Source organism: Podarcis pityusensis, assembly GCF_964106645.2.
Source record: "Podarcis pityusensis genome assembly, chromosome: 12".
NCBI classification, from domain to species: domain Eukaryota; kingdom Metazoa; phylum Chordata; class Lepidosauria; order Squamata; family Lacertidae; genus Podarcis; species Podarcis pityusensis.
In genome coordinates this window covers 33,397,323-33,424,788 of record NC_138037.1, presented here as the reverse complement: position 1 = coordinate 33,424,788, position 27,466 = coordinate 33,397,323, and the positions used below count along the sequence as shown (strand labels likewise).

Below are 27,466 nucleotides of genomic sequence, written 5' to 3'. Positions count from 1 at the left end.
ACCGCACTTCAAGCTTCTGAGGGCAGAGGAACTACCTAGAGAGCACCCAATATGAAGGAAGCAGGCTTTCAGGTATTTGGGACCCAAATCGTTTACTGCTTTTAAACATTAATGTGAGTATCTTGAATTAAGCCCATAAATGAACTAGCAACCAGTGCAGCTGTTTAAAAACAGGGGTTATACAAAATCTGAAGGGAAACCTAGCCAGCATTTTTTTCCATCCAACTGAAGTTTCCAAATCTTCTACAAGGGCAACCCCATGTAGAGCACATTACAATAATCCAATTGGAAGTTGCCAAAGTATGAAGTACAGTAGCCAAGTCATCTCTGCCCAAATTGGGCTGTAGCTGGAGAACCAGCCAGAGGTGGAAAAAAGGCACTGAGGCCAGTGACAGTGTTGAATCCAGGAGCATATCCAAACAGCAGGTTGCAGTTTCCAGGGGAGTGCAGTCCCATCCAGATCTAACCGTTTCCCCACTTCCCAGTTATGAGAACTTAGGGTACAGAACACATCTGTCTTTTCAGGATTAAACTACATTCAACTCATCACTGCCTCTCCTAATGCAGTTGGAACAGAGAAACAGAGCTGGGTGTAACCTGCAAATGGATCACACTTCACTCCAAACCTCCTAATGACATCTCCCAGAGGCTTCATATAGATGTTAAATAGCATGGGGGACAAGATGGAACTCTGGAACACCACAGGACAACTCCTATGGCACTGAACAGGAGTGTCACATGACTATTTTCTGGAAATGCCCTTGGAGGCCACTGAAGTACAGTTTCCCCAACCACCAATAATACTCCAGAAGGATATTGTGGTCAATAGTTTCAAAAAGGAGAACATGCAAGGTCTCACTCTATCTCTCTCCTGATTAATGTCACCAGCAAATGTGACCAACTTTTGGTGCCATGACAAGGCTTGAAGCCAGACTGTAATGGATACAAGGAATCAGCTTCCTTCAAGCATGCCTGAAGCTGGACAGTCACCATCTTCACAAACATCTTGCCAAGAAAGGGGATATTTGCCACTGGGTGGTAATTGTTTGATACTTCTGGGCCCAGGGAGGTCTTCTTAAGGAAAGGGTGCACCATCACTACCTTCATGGTAGAGGGAGGCAATGTGGCAATGGCAGGAGCAGGGACATGGGTTAATGAGCATGCTAAATGTGCTGCCCCAGAGGCTCTTTCACCATGTTTGCGCTCTATATCTGAGTAACATGTGAAGAAGACTTTAGTCAGTAGGACAATCTCACAAAATAAACAAAGCACATTTCATTATTTTGTGTAAAAGTGTGGTTGGGATAATAGGCAAATGAAGTAGGTTACATGGAAGTAAGTTCTATAGAATTTAGTCACAGTTGCTCACACATAACTCTCTTTAAGACTGTAGCACCCACTTTGTGTTGGCATAAAAAAAGACCCAAACAACATTTTAATACTTTGGTGGTTGATTCTCCTAACAGCGTCTGCTCAGATTTAAGTCCTATTGAACTCAAAGGGATTTACTTCTAAGCAGATACGCATAGGGTCGCCCTGAAAAATACTGAAAGTAAGATTCAGAAATTCCATACAACATATTTAAATAGGTAAAATATTCAGGCTGTGATTGTAGGTTTTCAAGTAGCGCAACAGATCTGCTATTCTATTTTCAAAGAAATCAAAACACTTCAGTATTTTCTTACATACATCATTATGCAATATATAAGCGTTACTACTGTAGCTTGCTCTGACAGCAAGATCTACTGCCACTTTAAAATGTTCCCTGTTCCCGATTAAAGATAAAAGAAAGTAACAACAATCCAAAACTTGCAGCTGTGATTAGGAACATTAGTAAATTCTCAGAAATTTAATTATTAATCTTATCTCTCTGAGCACCCAGACGACTTGCTGAATGCATCTATCAAAGGTATTTGCATTTCTTTTGCATCTGAATTGTTAAACATTTTCACCAGATTAGAAAACTTGAACAGGAATTGAAAGATATGGAAACTCAATTCCTATGAAGCTGTTTCTGACAGCATTATTTTAATTTATTCAGGATGGAGATGCAAATAAGATCTTTTAAGCACATTCTGAGCACAGAAGACTGCCATGAGACTTAAAATATAATTATTGTGACACAAGGAAAAAATTGAGAAAAGTATTAGCATGAAGGCTTAAGAAAACCATTCAAAGCCTGCAGTTCATCAGATAACTACTTACACAGGGGTCATGCTGCCTCTGAATCAAAGATTACCAGCAGCAACAGTTTTAACGATTATCAAAAATGTTGAAATAATAAATAGAAGTTTTTAATGAGAAAGCTTGATAGGAAGGTTTTTTTTAAAGGAAAGAAACAGAAACAGAAGAGGGATGGTGGGATATGGGGTGCCTTTTTAGTTGTTTGATGCTGAGAATATCTTGAACTGATACTACTTTTATTATATTTTATTTAACTATTTTTACTGTTTTTGATTCCTGTGGGTTTCTTGCTGTTGTTGTTCATTTTTATTGGGGGGGGGGAGAGATGTATCTGGGAGGAGGGAAGATGGAGAGAGCAAGCGCCCCCCCCCCCATCACAGTGGTTAGTGACACACCAGTGAGATAAGATTCAGGTAGGTAGCCGTGTTGGTCTGACACAGTCAAAATAAATTAAAAAATTAAAAAATTGTCCAGTAGCACCTTAGAGACCAACTAAGTTTGTTCTGGGTATAAGCTTTTGTGTGCTGAAACAGAAGTCACCAGACCCTTATATATAGTGGGAGGGAGGGGTGTGGTTTTTCTCAGGAGGGTAGTAGGAGATGGGTGATTGACTCAATGCGTATGGTAAACCTGTTTACGACTGTTAATGACTGCAATTAGTCCTACAGGAAAAAGCAAGGGATAGTTTGCAGATGACCAAAAATAGGTGCTACTGGACCATTTATTATTATTATTATTATTATTATTATTATTATTATTTTATTTCGTGAGATAAGTTTGTGACTGCATTTATCTGGTCCTGGGCAGCAGCCAGAACTCAAATATGGAGAAACTGCCATGTGAGGATTCTCAAATGCAGTTGGGATGTCATCAGACCAAGCTTTATGCACTCAGTGACCTATCCATGGTCCTGCAAGTCTCTTATCTCACCTTCCAGCTTCTCCCAACCTCTGGAATCTGCATAATCTTTCTGTATCTACTTGCATAAACCATAATGAAATGTATTCCTCAACTATCATGGTTCTAACTATCACCCCTGAACTCTGACTTTCTCATCTTCTGTGAGCTCTGCTGCCTCAAAGCAGGAAAGTCACCTTGCAAGCAGAGTCTGGAAAAATGTAGAAACTACCCAAAACATTAATTTAGCCCAGCATTGCTTACTCTGCCCAACAACACCCCTCCAGGGTCTCAGAAACAAGCAATTCCTAGCCCTTCTTAGCACATGAGATATGCTCAGAACCCATCTTTGTAAGTGAGGCTATAAGACGAAAGGATAGACTTTGGGACGGAGTCCCACCCACTTGAATAATAATGGTCTGTTTGTTTGTTAAAAAGCAAACAAGAAAGTTTGAGTGAAAAAAGACCATATTTACTGAATTGACACCAATCATTATATACCATATTTTTCGCTCCATAGGGCGCACCTGACCATAGGGCACACATAGTTTTTAGAGGAGGAAAACACACAAAAAAAATATTCTGAATCAAATGTTGCACTAAACTATTTAAAGCAGCAAAGCGGGCGGCTCCTGTCCGCTTTGCTGCTTTAAATCGAGCCTCAGAGGAGGGTAGGAAGGGGAACCATGGCTTATCTACATCATCATCATCATCATTTAATTTAATTGCATTAGCATACAGCCATAGCAAAATAAGACAATACAAAAATGTTGGAGACAAGCAACCAAGCAAAATTCAAAGCGATATTGCTGGCGTAATGACATTTAAAATACCCTAAGACAGTAATACAGAGATTTAGTTGCCAGCGCCAAAAAAAACTAGTATGCGGATAAATAAAGCATAAAATGGCCCCAAAATAGGCTCAGCACATTGAGTTAAAAAAGGTAATAAAAGAATTAAAACAGGTCCAGGACTTGGACACACTACCCTGTCAGAGTAGCCCTGAGTTTCAGAGCCTGCACTATGAAGATTGCCACCCCACGTGAAATTTGGGGATTTGCGTCCACAAGAAGTGCTTTCAAACAGTCTTCCTTAGATGAAATGGAGGACGGGATCAAGAGGAGGAGCTTAGGTCTTATTGGGTCATAAATAGGGCAGTAGAAAAAGAAATGTATGAAGTCCTCTACTTCATTCATTGTGCATAGACATAGACGCTGAGTAATAGGGGTCTTAGAGTAGGTCCCCTGCAGGAAGGCCGTGGGTATAGAATGGAAACGGGCCATTGTAAACGCTCTTCTCAAATTGGGCTCCGTCAGGTCTATCAAGTAGTTGGCAAGTGATCTTACCACTTTCACTTTAGGGAGCCACATGGAGAGGCGAGCTGAGGTGGACTGTGCCCGGTCCATGGCCTCATCTCTTGTAAGAATCCAGGCCCGGATTTTATGTTGGTCCCAAGATGACAGCGTGTCGAGATCTGGGAGGGAGTAGCGTGCAGTAATAGTCTCCATAGCCTTGGACCATTTGTTGGAATGAGAACAAGTTAAAAAGGCTTGCCTGGCTAGTAGGGAACCTGGGGCATTGATTAATTTGCAATAAAAACTAATAATTCTAATGTGGGCTCTCGCAACAATGGAGGGGAGGCCCAGTTCTGTTCTTAACTGTGCAGCAACCGAGCCCTTGGGGAGACCCAGTATCTTTCGTGCAAAAGAGTTTTGTAGAATCTCCAGCCGTTGAAGTGTTTTTAAATTCCACCCCCAGATTTCAACCCCATACAGTAACATCGGGAGGACTTTGCTGATAAATGCTTTTCTGATTGGTGGAACCAACTGGCCGCCTTTTGCATAGAAGAATTTCTCCAAGGCTTTGATGGTTCTACGGGCAGCCAGGATGGTCATATTTAGGTGAGCTGACCAGCTAAGCCCATGCTGAAAAGTGATTCCCAAATACTTGAATGCTGAGCAATATTCAATAGAGTGGCCATGGCTTATCTAAGTCCAGTTAATAATGCTGAGCCTGACTTATGGCCATCGAGATTAGCCTGGCCGTCTCAGTGGAAATCTGGGGTGGCTGAGGTGGACTTTCCAGTGGTCAAAGTGTGTTTGTGTCTTCCTTTTTTTTTTTTTTTAAATGATATTTATTAAAGTTTCACAAAAATACAGAAAACAAAGAAAAAAGTATAAATTACAGCAAAAAAGTAAAAAGTAAGAAAAAACATACAAAATAAAACAGTTAAAAACACAATAATGTTCCATAACCTATCTTCCTTACTCTTATTTCCCCAGACCTCCTCATACCTCCCTTCTTTGTATTCCAATTCAGTTTGTTGGTTCAGCAAATCCTTACCATTAATCTTTTACCCAATTGTTAACCTTTTTTTTTCATGTCTCTTAAAGCATTACAGCTAAAAACCTCTTAATTTCTATCCAACATCCTTCTAAAGTTCCTTAATTTTACAATATTTCTGTAAATAGTCCTTAAATTTTTTCCAGTCTTCTTTCACCGACTCTTCTCCCTGGTCTCGGATTCTGCCAGTCATTTCCGCCAATTCCATGTAGTCAATCACCTTCATCTGCCATTCTTCCAAAGTGGGTAGATCTTGTGTCTTCCAATACTTTGCGATAAGTATTCTTGCTGCTGTTGTAGCATACATGAAAAAGGTTCTGTCCTTCTTTGGCACCAGTTGGCCGACAATGCCCAAGAGAAAGGCCTCTGGTTTCTTCAGAAAGGTATATTTAAATACCTTTTTCAGTTCATTATATATCATTTCCCAGAAAGCCTTAATCTTTGGGCACGTCCACCAAAGGTGAAAGAATGTACCTTCAGTTTCTTTACATTTCCAACATTTATTATCGGGCAAATGGTAAATTTTTGCAAGCTTGACTGGGGTCATGTACCACCTGTATATCATTTTCATAATATTCTCTCTTAAGGCATTACATGCCGTAAACTTCATACCTGTGGTCCATAACTGTTCCCAGTCAGCGAACATAATATTATGTCCAACATCTTGTGCCCATTTAATCATAGCAGATTTCACCGTTTCATCCTGAGTATTCCATTTCAACAGCAAGTTATACATTCTTGACAAATTTTTAGTTTTGGGTTCTAACAATTCTGTTTCTAATTTTGACTTTTCCACTTGGAAGCCTATTTTCTTATCCAAATTATATGCCTCCATTATCTGATAGTAGTGGAGCCAATCTCTCACTTTATTTTTTAATTTTTCAAAACTCTGCAATCTCAATTTATCTCCTTCTTGCTCCAAAATTTCCCAATATGTCGGCCATTTGGCCTCCATATTGAGCCTTTTCAGAGCTTTTGCTTCCATTGGTGACAGCCACCTTGGGGTTTTATTTTCCAATAAGTCTTTGTATCTTATCCAGACATTAAACAATGCTTTCCTAACAACATGATTTTTGAATGCTTTGTGTGCTTTGACCTTATCATACCATAAATATGCATGCCATCCAAATACATTGTTAAAACCTTCTAAATCCAAAATGTCTGTGTTTTCAAGAAGTAGCCATTCTTTCAGCCAGCAAAAAGCTGCTGATTCATAATAAAGTTTAAGGTCTGGCAGGGCAAATCCACCTCTTTCCTTGGCGTCAGTTAATATCTTAAATTTTATTCTGGGCTTCTTGCCCTGCCAGACAAATCTAGAAATATCTCTCTGCCACTTCTTGAAACAGTCCATCTTATCTACAATTTGTAATGTCTGAAACAAAAACAACATTCTAGGCAATACATTCATCTTTATCACAGCAATACGGCCCAGCAACGAGAGTTTCAAATTTGACCAAATTTCTAAATCTTTTTTCACTTCCGTCCAACATTTTTCGTAATTATCTTTAAATAAGTTCCCATTTTTGGCTGTCATATTAATCCCCAAGTATTTCACTTTCTTTACCACATTCAATCCTGTCTCATTCTGAAACCTCTCTCTTTCAATCGGTGTTAAGTTTTTCTCTAAAACCTTAGTTTTTAACTTGTTCAATTTAAAACCTGCCACCTGACCAAATTCCTGAATTAATTCTAAAACTCTTTTAGTACTAGATTCTGGCTCCTGTAACGTCAATACTAGGTCATCTGCAAGTGCTCTCAATTTGTACTGTTTAGCTCCGACCTGTATGCCCTTAACCAACCGGTCCTTTCTAATCATATTTAGCAAAACCTCCAGGACCGATATAAAAAGCAGTGGGGAAATTCTGTGTCTTCCTGCCCGGCATCTACGGTATTTCCTGACCTCTTTCCCCCCTGCATCCCTGCACCCTGCTTCGAGGAAGGAAGCGGAGCCATGGATCCTCTGCTCGCAACTGCAGTGGATTCCCTCCACTTTGAAGCAGGAAAGTGAGAGTGTAAGCTGCTCCCCTCCCACTTTGCTGCTTCAAAGGGAGCCCGGGAGGAGGGAATCCGCTGCCTTCGCTAGCAGAGGATCCATGGTCCCCTTCCTTCCCTCCTCCGTGGTTGCTTAGAAGCAGGAAAGTGGGAGAAGAGCTGCTTACACGAGTGTAAGCTGCTCCCCTCCCACTTTTCTGCTTCAAAGGGAGCCCGGGAGGAGGGAATCCGCTGCAGCAGCAAGCAGTGGAGGATCCATGGTCCCCTTCCTTCCCTCCTCCGTGATTGCTTTGAAGCAGGAAAGTGGGAGAGGAGTTGCTTACACGAGTGTAAGCTGCTCCCTCCCACTTTTCTGCTTCAAAGGGAGCCCGGGAGGAGGGAATCTGCTGCAGCTTCCCCCACGTCCCACAAAACCGGCAGAAGCCGCACGCTCTTTAAAGGGTGTGTGGCTCCTGTGGGCTTTTCTACGAGGTGGGAGAAGGGACTGATGTGGCCAGTCAGTCCCTTCTTCCTCCTCGGGAAAAGCCCGCAAGAGCGCACGAAGCTTGTGTGCGGCTCTTGGAGGCTTTTCCCGCCTGCCTCCCCCCTGCATTCGCTCCATAGGACGCACACACATTTTCCCTTGCTTTTTAGGAGGGAAAAAGTGTGTCCTATAGAGCGAAAAATACGGTATATACATACATATATATATATATATATATATATATATATATATTCAAAAGTTACAATACAGTTACAATACAATACATTTTCAATCAATATATCCCCTCCACAGACACCTCTGTGATGTTGGTGGCATTAAAAGATTGGGTTCTTCTTCAATAAAAGAGAAAAAGAGACACCAGATTGTGTCAAATGTATTTTTTGGGGAGTTGCCTTTGATTAGTCACCGATGGTATGTGAGGCATTCTGACAGAGCAATGCTCCAGATGTTATTAACCCAAGCCTCTATTGGTATTTTAGAAGTTTCCTTCCATCTTTGAGCAATAACTAGTCTAGCTGCTGCGAACAGGAAGGAAATTTATTCTTTAGATTTAAGGGTAGAATTTGGGGTCAAATCTAATGATAATAATGCCAAATTAGGAGGGATATATTGTTTAGTGATTTTGGAGGTCAGACTAAATGCTTTTTCCCAAAAGGTGGAGACCATGGTACACTCCCACCAAACATGAAATAGGAACCTCGTACTCCACAACCTTTCCAACATAATGGTGAGCTTAAAGGATTTATGTTGGCAAGGCGTGTGGGGGTCCAATGCCACCAAAATAAAATTTTAAGGGAAATTTTCTGGAGGCAAGCCAAAATTATTTTTAAAAATGAATTTTGCCATATTGATTCCTATGCTTTTCCACTTATTGAAATTCCTATCAATTATTGAAATTCCTGTCAGTTTCCCATCTCATTTGAATATCTTCCACATTTCCTGCAAAGCTGTCTAATATCATACATCATTGAGACTGCCCCTTTTGTGTCATGCCCAGGTCTGTTACATAGTGATTCAAAAGGTGTCAAGGGTCTGAAGCCCTCACCCCTTCATTCCAGATGTTTTGCAAAAGTGCATAGTTGATACAGATGAAGCCAGGACCATTTTATGCCTTTTGCCTTTGCCACCAGGTCCTCTTTTGAAATTGCTCTACCTTTTACAAACAGATCTCTAATTCTATAGAAAACATTTGTTTAAAGATCTCTGAATTGTTTATATTTGTCTGCATGTTTAAATGAGGGGTGATCTGGCAGAGGCATCAGTGGTGAAGGCCTAGGAGCCAATACTGAGTTCCACTTCCACCACGCCATTAATGATACTTTTAAAAATGGGTTGCCCACATTTTCTCATTCCATGGAAGGGCAGAGTGCATACTGATGGTCTTGTGTGGGCACTTTCTATCTGTATTCATGGAATATCAACTTTGCCTTTAATGAGAGGTATCAATGATTTAATTTGGAAAGCTGCATAGTATAGTTCAATATTCAGTATTCCTAAACCCACTTTATTCCTATATCTAGTATTTTTTATTTTGCATAATGAATTTGCAATCCTGCAACTTGATGAAAACATTCTAAATGTTCTTTCAAAGATTGAAGTGCAACAATTGGATCTTGCACCATTATCAATATGTCATCCACAAACATATTAACTTTATGTTCAGCATTTCTTATTTTCACTCCACAGAGGCATCTGCATGTAGTTGTACAGCTAAGATCTCTATTGCCACTGCAAACAGCAGTGGCGACAGAGGGCACCCTTGGCAGGTACCCCTGCTGAGGTTTATTGCAGCAGCATCATATCCATTATAGCTGAATATTTTGAATAAATTCGTTGAATCATGTAGAATTTTCCCCCAAATTATAATTTAGAAAGTAAGAGTTTTAAATACGACCATTCAACTCTATCAAATGCTTTAAAAGCATCAAGTGAAATTAATGCCCCTGGAGCATTTTGTAGGTGCAAGTCATAGATTACATTGAAAACTCTCCTTATAGAGTCTGCTATATTCCTTGAAGGTATAAATCCTGTTTTATCTGTGGTGATGTATTGACCTATGAAAACATCTAATCTCTTAACCATCACAGCTGTGAATAGTTCCGTGTCCACATTTATTAAAGAAATTGGCCTATATGAATCAGGTTTTGTGGACTCTTTCTTGGGCTTCAGTATCAAAGTTAATTTTGACATGTGCAAAGTTAGAGAGATATGTCCTCCCTCTAGCACTGAGTTAAAGAGTTTGGTTAGCCATAGTGATAATTCTACTTTAAAGGCTTTATAGTATTCTCCTGTATTCTCCAACACGACTGGCATCAATCGTATTATCTGGATTGATTTCTGTTCCAGACTTGGGACGGGGGGGGCGGGGAGTTGCGATTGCCACCTCCATTTGCAACAGAATTCTCTGACATCTCTGAACAAGACTATCCATGGCTAAAAGTGATGGTTATGTTCTTCCTCCATTGTCAGAAGCAACATGCCTCTGAATAACAGTTGCTGGGAATCACAGTTTTAGAGAGTGCAGTGCACTCAGGTCCTGCTTGCAGTTTTCCCATAGGCATCTGGTTGTTCACTGTATGACCAGGAGGATACTGGGTGTTTGGCCTGATCCAGCAGGCTCTTCTTATGTTCTCATGTGCAGAGCTGGTGGATTTAAAGATGCCAGCACCATCCAGTTAAGACAAATAGTCCCAGATCAGTGCTAGTGCCAGGACACTCCACTCCCCACTGCCAAGTCTCTCCTAACCACTGCTGTGGGCAGCTGGGCAGCCCAGAGATACGAGCACCATCAAGCAGAAGCAGTGGTAAGCCTGTGTTCTTAAGCCAGCCCTGCCTCCTAGCCAAGTCTCAAGCGCTACCAATGATTTACACAGCCTTTTATTGTCTGACGTCAAGAGAAAGTGTGTGTGTTACACATTTCCTCTTAAGAATACAGGTTGTCCGTGAACAAATATAGGTCTAGCTCTTACCAACACCACAGCCCAATGGAAAAACAAGTTAACTACATGTTTACATGTTGGCTTTGGGATTAGGTCGTATGCCTTCAAGAATTCCGTGCCATGCTGAAAACCTCTTTTGACTTACCCCTGAAGGGAAGGATTAAAAGAAATTAACATTTTTACTAGCTTCCTAATTAAAAGTGTCTGCTCTAAAACAAATATGTTTATCAAAACAGTTTGACTGGTAAAATACATTATTGAAGCTCCAGTCACCCAAATTACATGCTGTCTAAAGCAAAAATAAAGGAGGGGCAAAAGCCATCTGGCTCATATAACTTACATTTTCTAGACAGCTTGCAGCTGGTTCTGATTAAGCAGCATCTTTAAAAAAAAAAACCCTCACAGAAATCTATTTTTATCTTTGCAAGTTTATTTTTAGTGCTCGCACATCCAAGGCGCATGGTGTTTACATTAATAAATGAACAACCACCTACAGTTAAGAAAGGGTTTGAGGGACAGAGGGAAGGCTGGGGAAAATAGGTTCTGCCCTGTTTTTTTTATTATTATTTAAAAAAAAAAGGTTTCTCCAACACACACATGCCATACACCCCACCCCTAAAACAGATGCATGAAAAGGAAGCTCCTTAGAGATCTGGACACTGCAGGAAATGAAGAGGAATAAAAATCCTCACGAAAAACTGAGCCTAGATTGCATGCTATTTAATGGCTTTTTCTGTCCCCCCCCTCCTTCCCCCCGGAATCCTCTGTTCATATAGTCAAAATAGGCTTGGTGGTCCCTTCCAAGTCTCCACAGGATGCCAAAAGACCAAGCTAACTGCCACTGTATAATTCAGGACAATTGGCAGGCAGTGCCTGTTCACAGTAACTAAGAGTTAGTTCCATACATCAGTGCACCTAAGCTTTTTTCCCCACCCGTCTCTGTACAATTTCTTCCCAGAATTCATGGGCATGAGATCACAAGGAGGAATATTTGTGGGGATTTTTAACTGATGATACCAAGAAAGGCCAATGTTGGATTCTATTACCTGCTAATGCTGGAGGCATTATGCCTTTGAATCTCAGCTGCTGGGAATCACAGGTGCGGTGTTGCTGGCAGGCTTCTCACTGTAAGAGCAGAATGCTGCTGTTTTCATTCACTGCCGGCTGTGAACATGTGCAGCCTTGTTTGTCCGCACTGTGGGTGATGTGTGCCCAAAGGCACCATGTTGGTGACCCCCAGCATGGAATCCTGCAATAACACGAGTGGACTATACCGCTACAGGCTGTTGAATGCTTCCCCCCAAGTGAAAAGAAAAGAAAGGCATGTTGTGGCAAATGGTTCTATCCGTCAGGGACTGACACTCTGAGGAGTGTGTGGCACAGGCAGGGGGACCTTCAAGACTTATCCAGAGGAAGGGGTCAGTGATTTATGGAGTTTTGTGCCACCTGTGAGGCAGGAGACAGGGCTGGAGGAAGGGGAATAGTCGGAGCAGTCGGAGACAGGGGAGGATGTGCAGGACGTGTCAGAAGTGGAGGAAGAGACTGTTCTTGAGAGGGGCAATAGAATCCCCTCCATCCCCTTCCCCTCTGTCTCCCAGGACCAGGAGGGGCTTGAAGAGGCAGGCACAGTGGTGACTTCCCTGTAGAAGTCACAGGTTGCTTGTGCACGCCCCATCAGGCAAGGGTACTGAAGTTCAAGTGGAGGCAGGGGTGCACAGCTGCTCCAACAGTCCAGCTCGGAGCACAAGCCTGGAGAGGGGATGCCAGCCACTTAGCTGCCAGAAGTGTGTGTGTGTGTGTGTGTACCTTAGAAGATACTGTAACTGTGTGCTTTGTCAATAAAAATTAAACTACCGGCTGTTTGTCCTCCTTGGGCTGGGTGTGCTCAGGACGCTAACCAGGTCATTTCCTAGTTGTGTTAATCTTCTGCTTGCTGTAAGTTTTTCACGTGTAAGAGCCAATTTCAAAAATATGTGCAGTCCAAAGAGCCTCATTTTGCTGCTGGCATAACCAGGTCTTAGCTGGAGAATTGCTGATTAATCTTCAGCTGCTTGGAAGCTGACACGAAACTCCCCTGAGTTTGTAAACTGGGTTGCCAACTTTTAACTTCCTGTGTGCCTTTGTTTCCATGGTGGGGGGAAACCTTCAGCAGCTGATTTCTGCAGAGGTGCTATTTTGGTCAACTGGCAAACATGTTGGTAATAGAATCCAGGATTGTAATAGCCAGTGGTATGGAATTTCGGGCTGGGTGGGGTGTCAAATGCAACCCTTGAAGCCTCTCTATTTGGCTCTCAGGACTCTGCACAGGCCACACCTCTCACCAGCCCTGTTCCACCTCCTTCTCAACTAGAATGTAATGTGTGCTTAAACAGTAATATTGCCTCTTGCTGGCCCAGAATGAGAGATGTTCATGTAGGAATCTCTGGTCTTTGAATGTCTGGACTGTAACCTAGTGTACAAAGATAAGAGTTGCATTGTTTGACCCACCTGCCACTGGCATGTGGGCCCCGAAAGGGTGTCCAATAGGGAATGTGGCTCTCAGGCTGAAAATGGGTTCCTGCCTCTGGTGTAAGTACTAACCCTAGCACACCTTGGAGAGAAAGGGTAAACTAAATTTACTCCAAAGAAAATGCAACAAGAAGAGTGCAATATCAGAACCTGGATCCTTTTAAGACCAGGCCTTCTCTTTTCTGACTACCAACAGCCAGTTCCAGATTTCATGCACAAGAAATGTCCATGGAAAAAGCTGTCTTAAGGTTTTTGTTGTTTGCTTGTTTTTAACGTAAGACACCACCCTATAGAAGCTGACTGTGGAATTCTGTTTTGAAAAAACAAAGGTGCATATAATGCAATTAACAAACAATATGGAAATAAATCAAAACACCAGGCAAATAAACAACTTGACACACAGACTAATATACATGATGCTATTTGATCCATGCAAGTGGTTATTTTCACAGGAGGAAATTAGTTTGTAGCACTGGAGGATAAACTATGTGATGGAAGAGTAAGCAAAGCAAATGGGCATGTGTAATTATGATTTATTCCTTTCCAGTTTGTGATAAGCAGTAAAACTGAACTTAATCATTTAGTACTTCAGGCGTCACTGGGGTGTAAATTCCAATCTGTTTTCAGTTCAAAACAAACATTCAATGGAAGTGCTTAAAAGCCCTGAGTGATGATAGCCACACCTCAAGCTCAGGGGGAAATAATCGAGAGAGAGAGAGAGAGAGAGAGAGAGAGAGAGATACAATTGGCTCATTTTCAGGGTTTTATGTACCCTGGAAGGCTTGGATTAACTATGCAAGACATTTATGATTTCTATGTATTAGGGACAGAAAACAACCTTTTTAATACTAGTAACATACATAAGCCTGTGCTTAATACTAATAAGACACATAAGGCTGTGCAACTGCATTTGCTGGTATCCACTCTTTGCCACCTTTACCTCTACCATTTCTCCTTTTCTGGTTGTTCCTTTGTTCATTTTATTTTTATCATCATCATTGTCCACCCATGGAATATGGTCCCCAAAGGTTGCTCAGAAAGGAATGTGGCCCTTTGGCTGATAAAGGATCCCCACTCCTCACCTAGTCCTTCTCACAGTCAAAAGTTTTTATGCTTCAGAGCTGCTTCCTCCTTTCTTTATTTGGATGTTTCCACCATTTTTTTGTTCTCAGATCTTTAAGCATTTCAGAGGTCGAGGTGGAGGTGGGGGCGAAGAGTGAGAAAGAGGCTCACCCTCTCCCTCTTTGGCGTGCTATGTCCCCGCTACTCATAAAATAACCAGTCTGCAAATTACCTTTTAAATGCTTTCTCAGATTCATTGGAAGTAAGTTCTGCTGCATAAAAAAGCACATCTGAGCTGCTAAAGAGACAAATGAAAAAGCGGAGAGTGGGTGGGAAAAAATTAAAAGTTGTCAAACATGCTTTCTTTGGGTGTTCAAAATAATTTGTTATTCTAATTATTACTCCAATATTTAAGGCAGTGAATCCAATTAACTCAGCCACTAATGAAAAATCCAAGGTGATATAATAGTCCCTTTTATGTATTTCTAATTGTTTCTAAAAGTTGCTTTGTAAAAGAAGCATTTTTTATTTTTTATTAGGTTTGATGCATAGATTACAGCTGCCTCGTGGAAGCAATATAACAATCAGTGGCTCACCTAGGGCCCCTCTCCAGACAGTGTTTTGCAGAAGGGATTCAAGCCACAGAATTAAGGCTTACACAATTAAAGTGGATGGAAGTGCTCTGTATAAATCCACTTTAAAAAGAAACTGCCTTTTTTGCAGTTAGGAAAGTGATGGAGAAATGTGTTGAAAAGTGTGAAATGAATGACTGATTAATAGGAAGATGCATAAACACCCCACAAGAAAATTGGGATGAATGCTTGTTGGTGAATAACCTTTCTGTAAACAAATCAGAGTGAATGCTCAATAAAGACCAAATATAATATATGCCTTGTGCAAATCAAATCAGGATGAATGCTCAATAAACAGGTTGCATTATGTTTTTTTCTTGATTGTACGTTTGATTTCATATTAATAAAAAAATCTCAAAATTAAAAGAAAAGCTGTATGGAGGATCTATGTGGCTCAAGTCAATGAGTTGGATACAGGCTGCATTGAGTCTCCATTGATATAAATAGGACATGACTTTAATCCCGTCAACTTCAAATTTAACAAAGTGCTATTCACTCATTCTGGATTCAATCTATTCTCTCTATAGCACTGTACTATATAAAAAAAGGAATTGCATCAAGGTGAAGGTGGAAAGAAATTCCCAATCTGTGCATTTCTTCTTCTGGATTATGGCTCTAAATAATCCAACAGATATTATGCCATGCAAAACATATAAGAAAAGAGAGGTTAATGTAAGGGAAGCAATATTGTGAAGCACAGAAAGATGCAGTGACCATCACCTTGCAACTTACTGCTTTTGGGGGGGGGGAGGTTAGTAAACAAGTTTATTTTAGGGGGGGAAATACTCAGAGTTACATGTGCATTTTTCCGCCCAATGGAAAGAACATTGTGGATGTGTACATGAAGCGAGAAGTTTGAGGACTCTTGCCAAAGTCAGTATTTGTGTGCAAATGTTTTGGACTACAGCCCTTAAAAAAACTACTTTGTCCACATGAATACATTCAATATATTAAAAAGGACTAGCAATGAAGTTCCACATAAGCTGGTTCCTCATCACTGACACTAAATCGGCTACTATCCAGATAACCACAAAGCCCATGTTGAGCTATTCTATCAAAATAGTACCTTAAGTTCATCCCTCCTGTTGCACATATCCATGAGCATGGTGTAGAATTTGAGATACAGGATCAGATTGTTTTTGCACTTCATAGCAGCCCCACTGCACAGCTGATTTGATCAAAAGAACAGCACCAGAATCCTTTACCATTTCCAACTATGCAGTGTCCTCACCCTTAATGGCTACTAGCTCCATGGAAGAAAAGACATAAATACAATATGTGAACCTGCTTTTCCCCAAACCCAATACCATCCCCACCACCAGGTGAAGCTAGTTGCCATTTGGATAGGTGAGTCAGAGAAATGACATTGGAGGCACACTGATGAGACCCTTCTTTCTTGGCTACTCTAGCAAGCAACAAAACACACACACACTTTCCTTTCCTTTCCTCACCTATCTACCTGCCTTGCTTCCCCTTGTCTCATCTTACCTGTTATCAGCCCTCACCTGGGTCACCTGACTTCATCTCATCTATCCAACCAACCAACCTGACATTTCACCTCCAGCCTGTGTATGACTACACTGTCTGCTCCTTGCCCTCTAGACAAAAATGTGGAGAGGTTATGCATACAATAGATAAAACTTTATGAAGTGCTTATTTTTACATTTTTCTTCTTTTTCACTAGGTATAATGCATCACACAGCAGAAATTTATCTGTTGCCCTGTTCTTTTAGTTCGTACCTCATAGCAAGGGCTTGTTGATCTTTCTAAAACTAATAATGGTCTTTATAATAACAATAAAACAATTTTTGGGGGGAAGCCATGACTGTTTACAGTGGTATCAGTGTTTTAAAGGTATGGTGTGAATGTGGCCTATGAGATACGTTAAATAAATAAAAAAAGGAATGGGACCCAAGACAATGAAGGATATAGAGAGCAATAGAAGCAAGTCTCTGTAATACTTACCCAACTGGCACTTCAACTTCAACAAGTCAAAACATGTGTCTGACCACAAGTTAATGCAACAAAAACTGCATTTTTCCTAAGTTTCACATCCCTGTCCATTGGCCATGATAGCTGGGGCTGATGGGAGTTGAGTATGGCAGACAGAGACAATAGTACTGAGTCAAAATACTGCCCACGAAAACAATGATTAGCTGCAGGAATTTTTTTTATCACAATAACCAAGTTTGTCATACCTCAGGCAAACACATAGTTCCTGTTACAAATCTGCTATTCCCACAACATTCAAACTCTATAAAACTAGACATTTCCCCCCCCCACACACACACACACAAAAAAAAAAAAACACACAAAAAAGTTGTGTACATGCTTATAACTCCAAAATTCACTGGCTGGAGGAAAATGAGGATACGTAAGGGGTGTGACTACAGTCATGGAAGTTTTATCAGTTTGGGAACAATCCTCCATTAGTGTGGAAAGGAAAACCTCACACAGTCTCTGTAATAGCTGTGACATGTTACAGGTGCAGACAATCAACGACAAATTAGCACCTAAAAACATTGGATCAAACGGCAACCACACCACAATAAAGAGCAAACGCAGAGAGGCCCTCAGACTCTGCCCCCTCCCATAAATATTGAGATCATTGGCAAAACAAATGAAAATAAAAACTCTTACTATTTCCCAACATGTTTATTATCTACATCGGGGTGAGAAACCTTTTTGGTCCCATAGGTCAACTCTTTTATCAGGTTCTGCCTCACTGGCCAATTTTGAAAGTTGGGTGGGTTCAGAACCTGCTGCATAAAGAAAAGCCATTTTACTTTCTTGGTATTGTTTAGGAAGGATTAGAGAGCACTTTCCCCTACACTTACCTGCTTAATGAATATATGTACCACACACTTTCAGTATGAGTACCCTCATTATTTCTTTATGAAAAAAATATTGGTTAGTTTCACTGCATGGAAGATAATTCTCTGAAGATACCTGAAGTGATCTTTTCACTATCACCAACATTTCTTCACAGCCTCTGCTGACATTCAGGGAGAAATGGTTGTGTGTGTGCCTGGTAAATTGTGGCATTACCACAAACTGACATATTACGTATCTGCTGGTAACAAAGATGAATAAAAACTATTAATTAACTAGTGAATGCTAGAGCCTGGCTGATGAATAGGCATAAGAAAAATATACCTCCAAGCATCCTTTGTTCCCAAGCATTTCCACCTATGCAAATCCACCTGAGGACTTGAACCTATTTATTCATTTTCAAAAAGGCAAATGTGAAATGCTTTCTGAAACCATTACAAACAATGCCTGATAATCCACCCCTCCAAAAGCAAACAGAGCTTTATTTATTGCATTTAAAAAAACAACTTATTTTGATCCTTACATCTTATGCACACCGAATGGTTAAGAACATGTAACAGAAACAGGATGTAAACATTTCCTTAATGATAGCATAGTTTAGAACAAGCAAAGCAAACAACAAAACACAAGCATTTACCTCCTCCCAGTGGGATTTGGCATTTGCTTTATAGCTGCAGGAATTAGCCATTCATTTAGACAAGGCCTAGTCCCTAAAGGCTCACAGAGCTGTGTTCAATTAAATCGGTTCTGGTGTTGTTGTAAGTAAATGTTACTACACAGGAGGCCTGTTTGTTGCATCATGCAATCGAAGGAAACACTTATTTAATGGTGCACAGAAAAAATACTAAAGCAGTGTCCTTCGAGATCATCTGAGTAACAGGCATACCTTTTGCTTCATTTGAGACTCACTCGTTCAAACTGTCAGTTTGCTAAGGTTGGTTGCAAACCACTGAAATCTATGGAAGTTTGCTACTTCAGAAAATAAAAAAGGAAGAATAAAAAGAACTCATCCTATTGTGCACCATTGAACGGTATGGAAGTTGCTCAAATGTAGCTCTTTGAAAGACAACAGTTCTCTCTTAAGATGTTTTTGCTTCCAATAGCGATGGATAAAAGCGTCAGTCAGGGGTGGATATGCAAGTAACTTGCTGCTTTTGATACTTTCTGTGAAAAGTCTGAAAGGGGAAAGCAGATGTGTGCATATACAGCTTGCACCTCTCAATGTGAAAGAAAAAGACATTTTAAAAGGCACAACTGAATGTTCATCTGTGTTCAAAGGCGGCCACATAAAATAATTATACCTTCTATCAAGTGGGCCAGAAAGAAATACTTCCCACACTTCCCAGTTCTTTTGAAATATGAAATAGTTTCATTGAAGCAAACACCACTCTTTCCACTTAATCAACCAGTGTATATAACTTGCTTGCATTAACATCCAAGAGAGAGAGACTCTTTTTTATATATAAAGATACTGAAGCATCATATGGCAATACAAATACCAAATACCTGAAAATATTATCTTGCTCTACTTCTTAACATTTGTTTGCTTCCAACACTGTGTAAGCACTGATTTGCCGTCTTAACACAGGATTGCAGCCAGCTAAGTTTTGCTCAAGAGTAGACCCACTGAAACTGATAAACCTAAGTGAGGCTGCATTCACGCTACAGTTTATACTCCCCCCCTTATGTCTCCCTAACTGTTAATATCTGCTTCACATAGGGCTGCCTTCAAAAACTGTTTCAAAACCTCCAGTTAGCAGAGAATGCGGTTGCTCAACTGTTGACAAGTTAAAAGGCGAATAGATCATTTAAAGCAATTCTGTAATAACTGAACAGGCTGCCTGTATACTTCTGAGACCAACTCAAAGTGCTGATTTAAATCTACAAAGCAGTTTACAGCTAACGACCCCAATATATTCTGGAAAGTCTCAAGCCAGGTCCCCAGAACTTTATTTGAGAACATTCTCTGGATCCCTTGCTAGAGGGAGGCTTGGAGGGGGATGACAAGGGATGGGAGCCTTTTCAGTTGTGGCTCCGCATCTGTGGAACACACTCTCCACTAAGGTCTGCTTTGTACTTTCACTGATGTATTTATAGTGCCAGGTAAATACATATATTTTCCCCAGGCTTTTGATGGATAGCAATGTTTTCACTGAGAGTGTGCTTCTAGAGCTTCTATACCACTCCTTTTGGGAGGTTGGGGAGTGCCTGACTGAGCTCCAAGAAACGACTGGATTAGCACAATAAAAAAATGGGAAGACCCACATCAGAACCTCAGTCTGCTACCGCAGAACCCTGAGTGACGTCAGCAGAGTCAATTGCTTTCCCTGTGCTCTAGATCCCCAGAGTGTTTACAAAGATGATTACACCAAATATTGCAGTGAACTCAGAGGCTACAATAATGAGAGGCCTGAAAATGTGAAGAATATTAAGTTCATCCTTTTCTCAGCCTCTTGGCAGTCTAAGCATGCCAACCTTTTTTTTTATTACACCTGAAAGAAAGGTATTTCCCCTGAACAGTTTAATGTGTCTATTTATAGTAACTTTCCAGGATGTTCCTCATTGCTGGAACAGACATGGAATGCTCACTGTCTATAAGCAAAGAGGTTGTTTCAATATATTCATGCTTTATTAAGAATCCGAACTGAGTGAGTTCTAATAGCCTCCATTCCTCGCCATGTACCTGCAGGTGGAATTAACAGAAGTTAAACCACACTTAATGCAGATTGAACCTGCATCTTCTAAAAAAGATAATTTTACAGGCAACCAGCATGCACTCTTCATCAGTTTAAAAGAACATGGTTATAAGCAGAAGCTCCAAGCACCAATGGTAGTACTGCTCAGGTCGCGTTTCAAACCACTTCTTATTGTTTGAGTTTAAAGCAGTATCAGCCAACGTGGTGTCCCCCACATTGTTGCTGGATTCCACATCACCCAACATCCCTTATGGTTGGCCATGTCAGCTGGAGCTGATGGGAGCACAAGAACTGGAGGGCACCATGACATTGGCTACCCTTGGTTTAGAACTGCCATCACTTCTTCCTGGATTAAAGGCCTGCTGGATTAAACAGAATGTCCATCCAGTGCAGCATCCTGCTTCCCATAGTGGCCAGACACCACCTTCAGGAATCCCACAAACAGGAGAAGGCCCTGGACACAGCAGGCTACCATTTTAGCTGTGCATAAGCCAAAGAGTTCTATACCCACACATCCTCCAACCAGACCAATGAGAGGCATTGGCACCATTCAAGGACATATTCTAGCCAAGCAAAAGCACTCAAGGAGAGTGTTTGGAGCGGGGCCAAAGAGAAGTGTTTTCCTGGAGTGGAGGTGTGGTCTGGGAAGTATCCCAAGGGCTGGATAGGGGTACCTGGAGGCCACATTCTACTCCCAGGCCTGAGTTCATGCATCTATGAATGCACAGTTTATTACAGAGACTGATGAGTAATTAGATACCCAAATGAAACATAAAGCTGGTTTAAACAGTTAAAAACAGATACATATAAGTATACTTCTTTCTCTCTCTCAAGAAGCCAGCATAGAATTTCAATTTATCTGCATTGAAGTCAGAATTAATTAACCCTCTTAGTAACATAAGAGACCACTTCCCTTAACCAACTTTTTAGGAGATCTTCCTAGAAGAGTTCTTGACACTGGGAGAACCAACCTTTCTATACATGCATTCTGCACATTATGGTGAAGAAGAACATGATCAACAGATTATATTGCTCCAGCCCTACACAAATACAACCATTCATTAACCATGGCCTTCTTAAATCATCCACTCAACCATGCAGAAAGCAGCACATTAAAATGAGCAAGGATAAGTTCTCTCCTGTTCTCAGAGACAGTTAGTGTATATGGGTACGAAGCTGAACGGATTCCATAATTTATAGGGTTATTAAGGAGTAATGGGGACAGGACTTGTTAGCTGCAGTTCTCACATACTGTAGATCTAAATCATTAATCTTTGAACAACAAGGAGTTGAGTCCTGTTTAACTCGTAATTGTCCAAAACTTTATTTTTTTTTAAAATAATTTTTATTAAAGTTTTAAACAGCAAAAGAAAAAAAAACAACACACACAAAAAACAATACAAAACTCAACAATAAAAAACAAAAAGCATAACAATTAAAAACAAACTCTCTTTTCCATTTCCAATTTTAAATAACTTATTTTCTGGACTTCCTCATACCTCCCTCTTTTGTATTCCAATCCACATTATTTGTCCAGCAGTTTCTTTTCCACTTTTTTAATCCCAATCTTTAATTTAATAAAATGTTAAGATATATAACTTCAACTTTTTTAAACCTAATCCTTGATCTTAATATCATATAACGTTAAAATTTTCCCTTTTAATATCAAATTTCCATTTCTTTAAACATCTTTAATCTTGATCTTTAATCTTAATCTATCATTAACTTTAACCTGTGCAGCTGGAAACCACTTACTTTCAGTCCAACATCCCTTTAACATTCCTTAATTAATTGTCCAAAACTTTAACCTGTAATTGCCCAAACGAAATGCCTCCTTCTCCATCTCTGTCATCAACTGACTAACTATCGGAGGGCAATAAGGAGATATAACTGGCAGGAGCTGCAGAAAAATGCAAACTTAGCCACTGTTTCAGGGCATCAGCCCAAGCTTTATATTCACTTCCTAATGAATTCCCTACAATAGGTGGCAAGCCCAGTATCTTCCTAAGGAAAGCAGACTGAACTATTTAGTTAGTTCACATCAACAGATCACATTCAACCACTGTTTGCCACCCAGCACTCCCTTGGCATTGTGGCCCACAATTTAATTGCCCTCACTATTTCAATTTGCCCTTTTCTGCAGGCCCTCCTGTCCTGAAGCCACACACAAAACAGTGTGAGTGTGGGTGTGTTGATTTATTTGTTTCACCTCCTATGCTGCTTTTCTCCATTTCTCGAAACTCCTTAGCTCTGACATTCTGCTCCCTGTAAAATCTTTGTTTGGTACACTGAAGAAGGCTGCTGTGCTACAGCTGTGGCCCACATTTCAGGAACCTCATGTGCACATCTAGCTGAAGAGACAATTTGCTTTTTTATTCACCCCACTTCCAGCCAATATGCTGCATAAAGCAGCAACATAGAGATCTTCTCAGAATTCATTTGAGTTGACAAACATGATTGCAGACATACTAAAAGCTTTCAGAAGAGTAATGTGGAATTTGTTTGCGTGAAAGGTTCTATAACAGGAACAAGATGCAGTTGTCCCTTTCTTTCTCTCTCTTTCTTTTTCTTTTTCTTTCTTTCTTTCTCCATCCCTCTCTCTCTCACACACACATACCACTCATACTCTAAAACTCTCCCTCTTTCTTTTTTCCCTCCTCAGCCCCAGCTTAAGAATATAGAAGTGAGATGGTTGTGGGCTCCTTCTCTGAAAGGACAGCCTACTCCTTAGGTTTTGGAAATGTGACTGAAATTTAACATCATGAAATTGCAGCTAATTATTGATATTTTAACACCACCTACACAAATTCATAAACCAAACAGCTTGTAAGGCCCCTCGGGAACTTAGAGGAAAATAGGTCAGCTAGACCCATAAACATTCAGGTTTCTTTTATTTCAAACAGTCCCAGATCACATGAACCCGTGTGTATGCTTTTAACGCTCCCCACCTATTTTGTAACTACCACAAATTCCCTTCCTCTCCCAAGCTTACTGCAGGAGAATAATGTGGAGGTAAATATGCAAAGTTTGGAACTCCGATTATTCTTTGCTGTTCTTTTTCTAAACATAATTATATAAGCAATTGCAGCACAATGTGTTTGGCAAGAAGATTACTCTGGCAAACCTCAGCTGCAGAACGTTCCTAAATTAAACAAACGGAGGTGAAGCAAAAACTGCAATTACACTTCTCTTGCTATTTGTTCTTAAACTGATATTAAAATATTACACTTTCTTTGCTGACTTCTAGATTCCAACTGTTCGCTTAAAAAGACAAGCCTTAAAAAAATTATTTTATCAACACCACATTGCGAAAACATGCACACATTAAAGCAAGGATTGGGAACCACTGGCCTTCCAGATGTTGCTGGACTTCGATTTCCCCAAAGAGCATGGCCAATGGACAGGGACAAGCAGAGCTATTGTCCAACACCTGGAGAGACACAGCTTCCCCACACCTGAATTGAGAGGTATAGACCATTTCTTCTAACAGGTGAGCAGGAATATTCCATACTAGTAAATGAAGCTTGCATTCTACAAATAAGTATGCATTTTTGGCAACTACTGGAATTCTCCACCCTCCACAATGGAGATTGCTAAAGCTGTGATAGAGAAAACCCAACAGGTTTGCTTGCTTTCCCACACTTTAAAACTTGTGTTCTTTTCCCCACTCCTTCCTACATGTCCACCTGAGGATGTTTCAAGCTTGCTAAAGAGAAGAGGAACTCCAGTACACCAATGTTTCTTATGCTTTAGATTACTCAGTGCTAAAGCGCTTGATGCTGTTAAGAAGCATACCTCCATGTCCTGATTTTCAAGGCAAAGCAACAAAAAAAATTAATTGTTTACTAGTAGAGGGTTTTTTGTAATGATAGTATGTACCAAATTTCAGCTTCCAGAATGTTTTGGGAGTACTTTAATTTTAATATCATCTCAGTAAGAAAGTCAGACCTAAGCATCTTTGATATTGCAGTGTTTATTTCCGTAGAGAGAAGTAAATGAATTGTAACTTCACACACTCACAAAAATCAAGCAGTATATACTTCATGTTATCACAGGTGTATTGTATCCCAATTTAACATGTGGATTGGTTAATCCAATAGGACTTCTCTGCTCTGACTGATAAATAGGTCACAAGAAAATGTTATAGATGAGAAAATACAGATTAACAAGATGTGAAACTTGGGTTATTCAAATACACGGAAAAATTATGTTCTGTTTGTATGTTTGTGTGCCGCTTCTTCTTTGTCAACAAGGGACAAATATTGATTCTGTACATCAGCAGGAGGTTAAACGAAGAGAGACTGACCTGGTTGTGTTGTTGAACTCATTGTTGTTGATGGAGAGATGAACATTTGACACAAAGAGATCAAATCACAGCAACTGTAGTTTGGTTTTCTATAAGCTCACCCAAGTTGATGCAACTCTGTGATTTCAACCTATTAATGAAAAAAAAATCATGTAAAACATATTATCCATACTTGTGAAAGCTATCTTTAATCATCCTGGCATCTTTGGATAAAGGGCAGTATATGAATGGAATAATAATCATCATCATCTTGCGGAATGAGACAATAGAGCCCTGATCCACCAACCCCACTGAACAAATTACAAGAGGTCCACATTGACTTCAGAGCTGGACAAGCTGCCACGCTAATTGTAACACCATCCTAGAGATGTGAAAAAACTATGATAGTGAAACTGAGGGGTGAAATTTGGAAAGCGCCGCATCTCTCTGATGTTAGTGGTTGGGTTGAAGAGACTTACAAAGAACCTGTCCATATTTAATTCTTCTCTCACATGGATGCATGCAATATATAAAAGCTGGTAACTTGCAAAAGCACAAGCCCTTGGGGCAATCTGAAGGGTGCAAGCCAAATGGCTCGCATCCAGTGCCGGATTTATGTATAAGCTAAACAAGCTATAGCTTAGGGCCCCACTCTCTTGGGGGCCCCACAAAAATTTAAAGGAAAAATAACTGGATGTACATTTCCAAAATATAAGATAAAAAACATATAGAATAAAACCTACATATAGCAACAGTGTTTTCTGTTGTGTAGGCTCCTATGATGTAAATAATGGGCCCCACCTGCTTGCCTGCTTCCTAAAATATCACTGGTTTGCTCATTTCTATATATACTTCTTCTTAATTGTATTTCAGTTCAACAATTACTTTAACAAAATACATATTTTGTTATGTGCAAATGCCTTTAGATACCTATTAGGTCCATAAATTACCATATAGCATATATTCAACACAAAAAACAGTGGCAGTCTGTTGTTGACGAAGGACAGCTGGACATATAAAGGACCCCAATACCTTCAGTAGCTTAGGGCCTCATCAAACCTAAATCCGGCCCTGCTCTCATCCAAGGGTAAGCAATCAGAACACAAGATGGAAAGGACATTAACGGAGTGTCAGTTCAGGCAGGATGATGATGGAGATGGAGGAGGTGAAGAACCAAATGCCTCTCGAACCGTAGTGCTGCCCAAGTTATGGAACACCCTGAGGCATGGATGGCCACATGTTTCTTGGGAGCTTACTGCTCAGTGGAAATTTACTTGATTTTTCTTGCTTTTGCTGGCTATGGTTAGACTGTTTTTGACCCATGACCTTGAGACTGGCCGTGTTGACATTTTACTGTTATCTTAATTGTGTTCCGTGATTTGCAATTATACAAGTTATTTGTTTATTTTATTTAAACTGCTTGGAGGTCACTTCCGGAAAAACGTGGTACAGGTGACTCCCCACTTACGCATGTTTGGCTCACATGCAACAACATATACGCATGGTACCAGGAAATTAATAATTTGATTTAAACTGCAGAAAGGTGCGGAAAGGGGGGAAACGGGCCCAAAAGAGTACAAAAACTGGAAAAAAAATGTGTGAGTTGGTAAAATGGCTAGCAATCCCAGGAGCCTTTGCAATTGCAATCTGACCCACAGCCAAGCACTTTGGAGTCCCAGTCTACCCCCTTGTCATTGTTTCCACATTGTTCTTCACCAACGAGGAAGACTGAAAGCCACCATTCATGCCAGTCTGGTAAGTGCTGTTGATTTTTAAAAGAGTTTTTAAAGAGTTTCCAGAGGTTTTTTAGGGGGTTTTTTTAGGTACCCCTGACCGTTAGGTCCAGTCGTGGATGACTCTGGGGTTGTGGCGCTCATCATAGTGGCCGAGGGAGCCAGCGTTTGTCCGCAGACAGTTTTTCCAGGTCATGTGGATGGCCTTGACTAGGCCGCTTCTGGTGAAACCAGAGCAGCACACAGAAATGCCATTTACCTTCCTGCCGGAGCGGTACCTATTTATCTACTTGCACTTTGACGTGCTTTTGAACTGCTAGGTGGGCAGGAGCTGGGACCGAGCAATGGGAGCTCACCCCATTGCGGGGATTCGAACCGCCGACCTGGCTTTTTAGATGGTTTTCCCCAGTATATGTGATTTAACATATATGGCAGTATCCGGGAATATAACCCCCACATAAATAGGGAGTCACCTGTATATACACATACTAAATTAATAATAATAATAATGTATTAAAAATTAGGCCCAGAAAACTAAAAGCAACTTGGTAACTACTAGGATAAAATAAAATGTGAACTCTTCCAACACAAGGCAAGTTAAATGCTAGCAAAGCACATAATGATAATGGTCTGCTTGAATGTCCCTAAACACATCTCACATTTTGAAAATCTGGCCCTTAAAGAATATATTATAGAGGTTATCTCTGCTTAGTATAATTCCAACGCATCCAAGAATTCAGCTGCAAGTTTTGCAGAGTACTTGCAAACGAGTCTTTTTATCAATTCTTTATGCTGTTACTAATACATTTTGTGAAATTACAACTAGAAATATGCCCAAAGAGAGATGATATACTCGCAATTATTCATTTCATACTGTGT

General features: G+C 40.4%; 1 protein-coding gene across 1 annotated transcript in view; it reads right to left on the bottom strand.

Moving 5' to 3' along the window:
• Nucleotides 1-27,466, bottom strand: part of HDAC9 (histone deacetylase 9) — a 497,559-nt gene that overhangs the window by 386,767 nt on the left and 83,326 nt on the right. Inside the window, exon 4 of the mRNA XM_080974605.1 lies at nucleotides 24,876-25,005. Coding sequence (XP_080830731.1) covers nucleotides 24,876-24,921 — 46 coding nt within the window. The 5' untranslated portion in view covers nucleotides 24,922-25,005. The remainder of the gene's footprint in view (nucleotides 1-24,875; nucleotides 25,006-27,466) is intronic.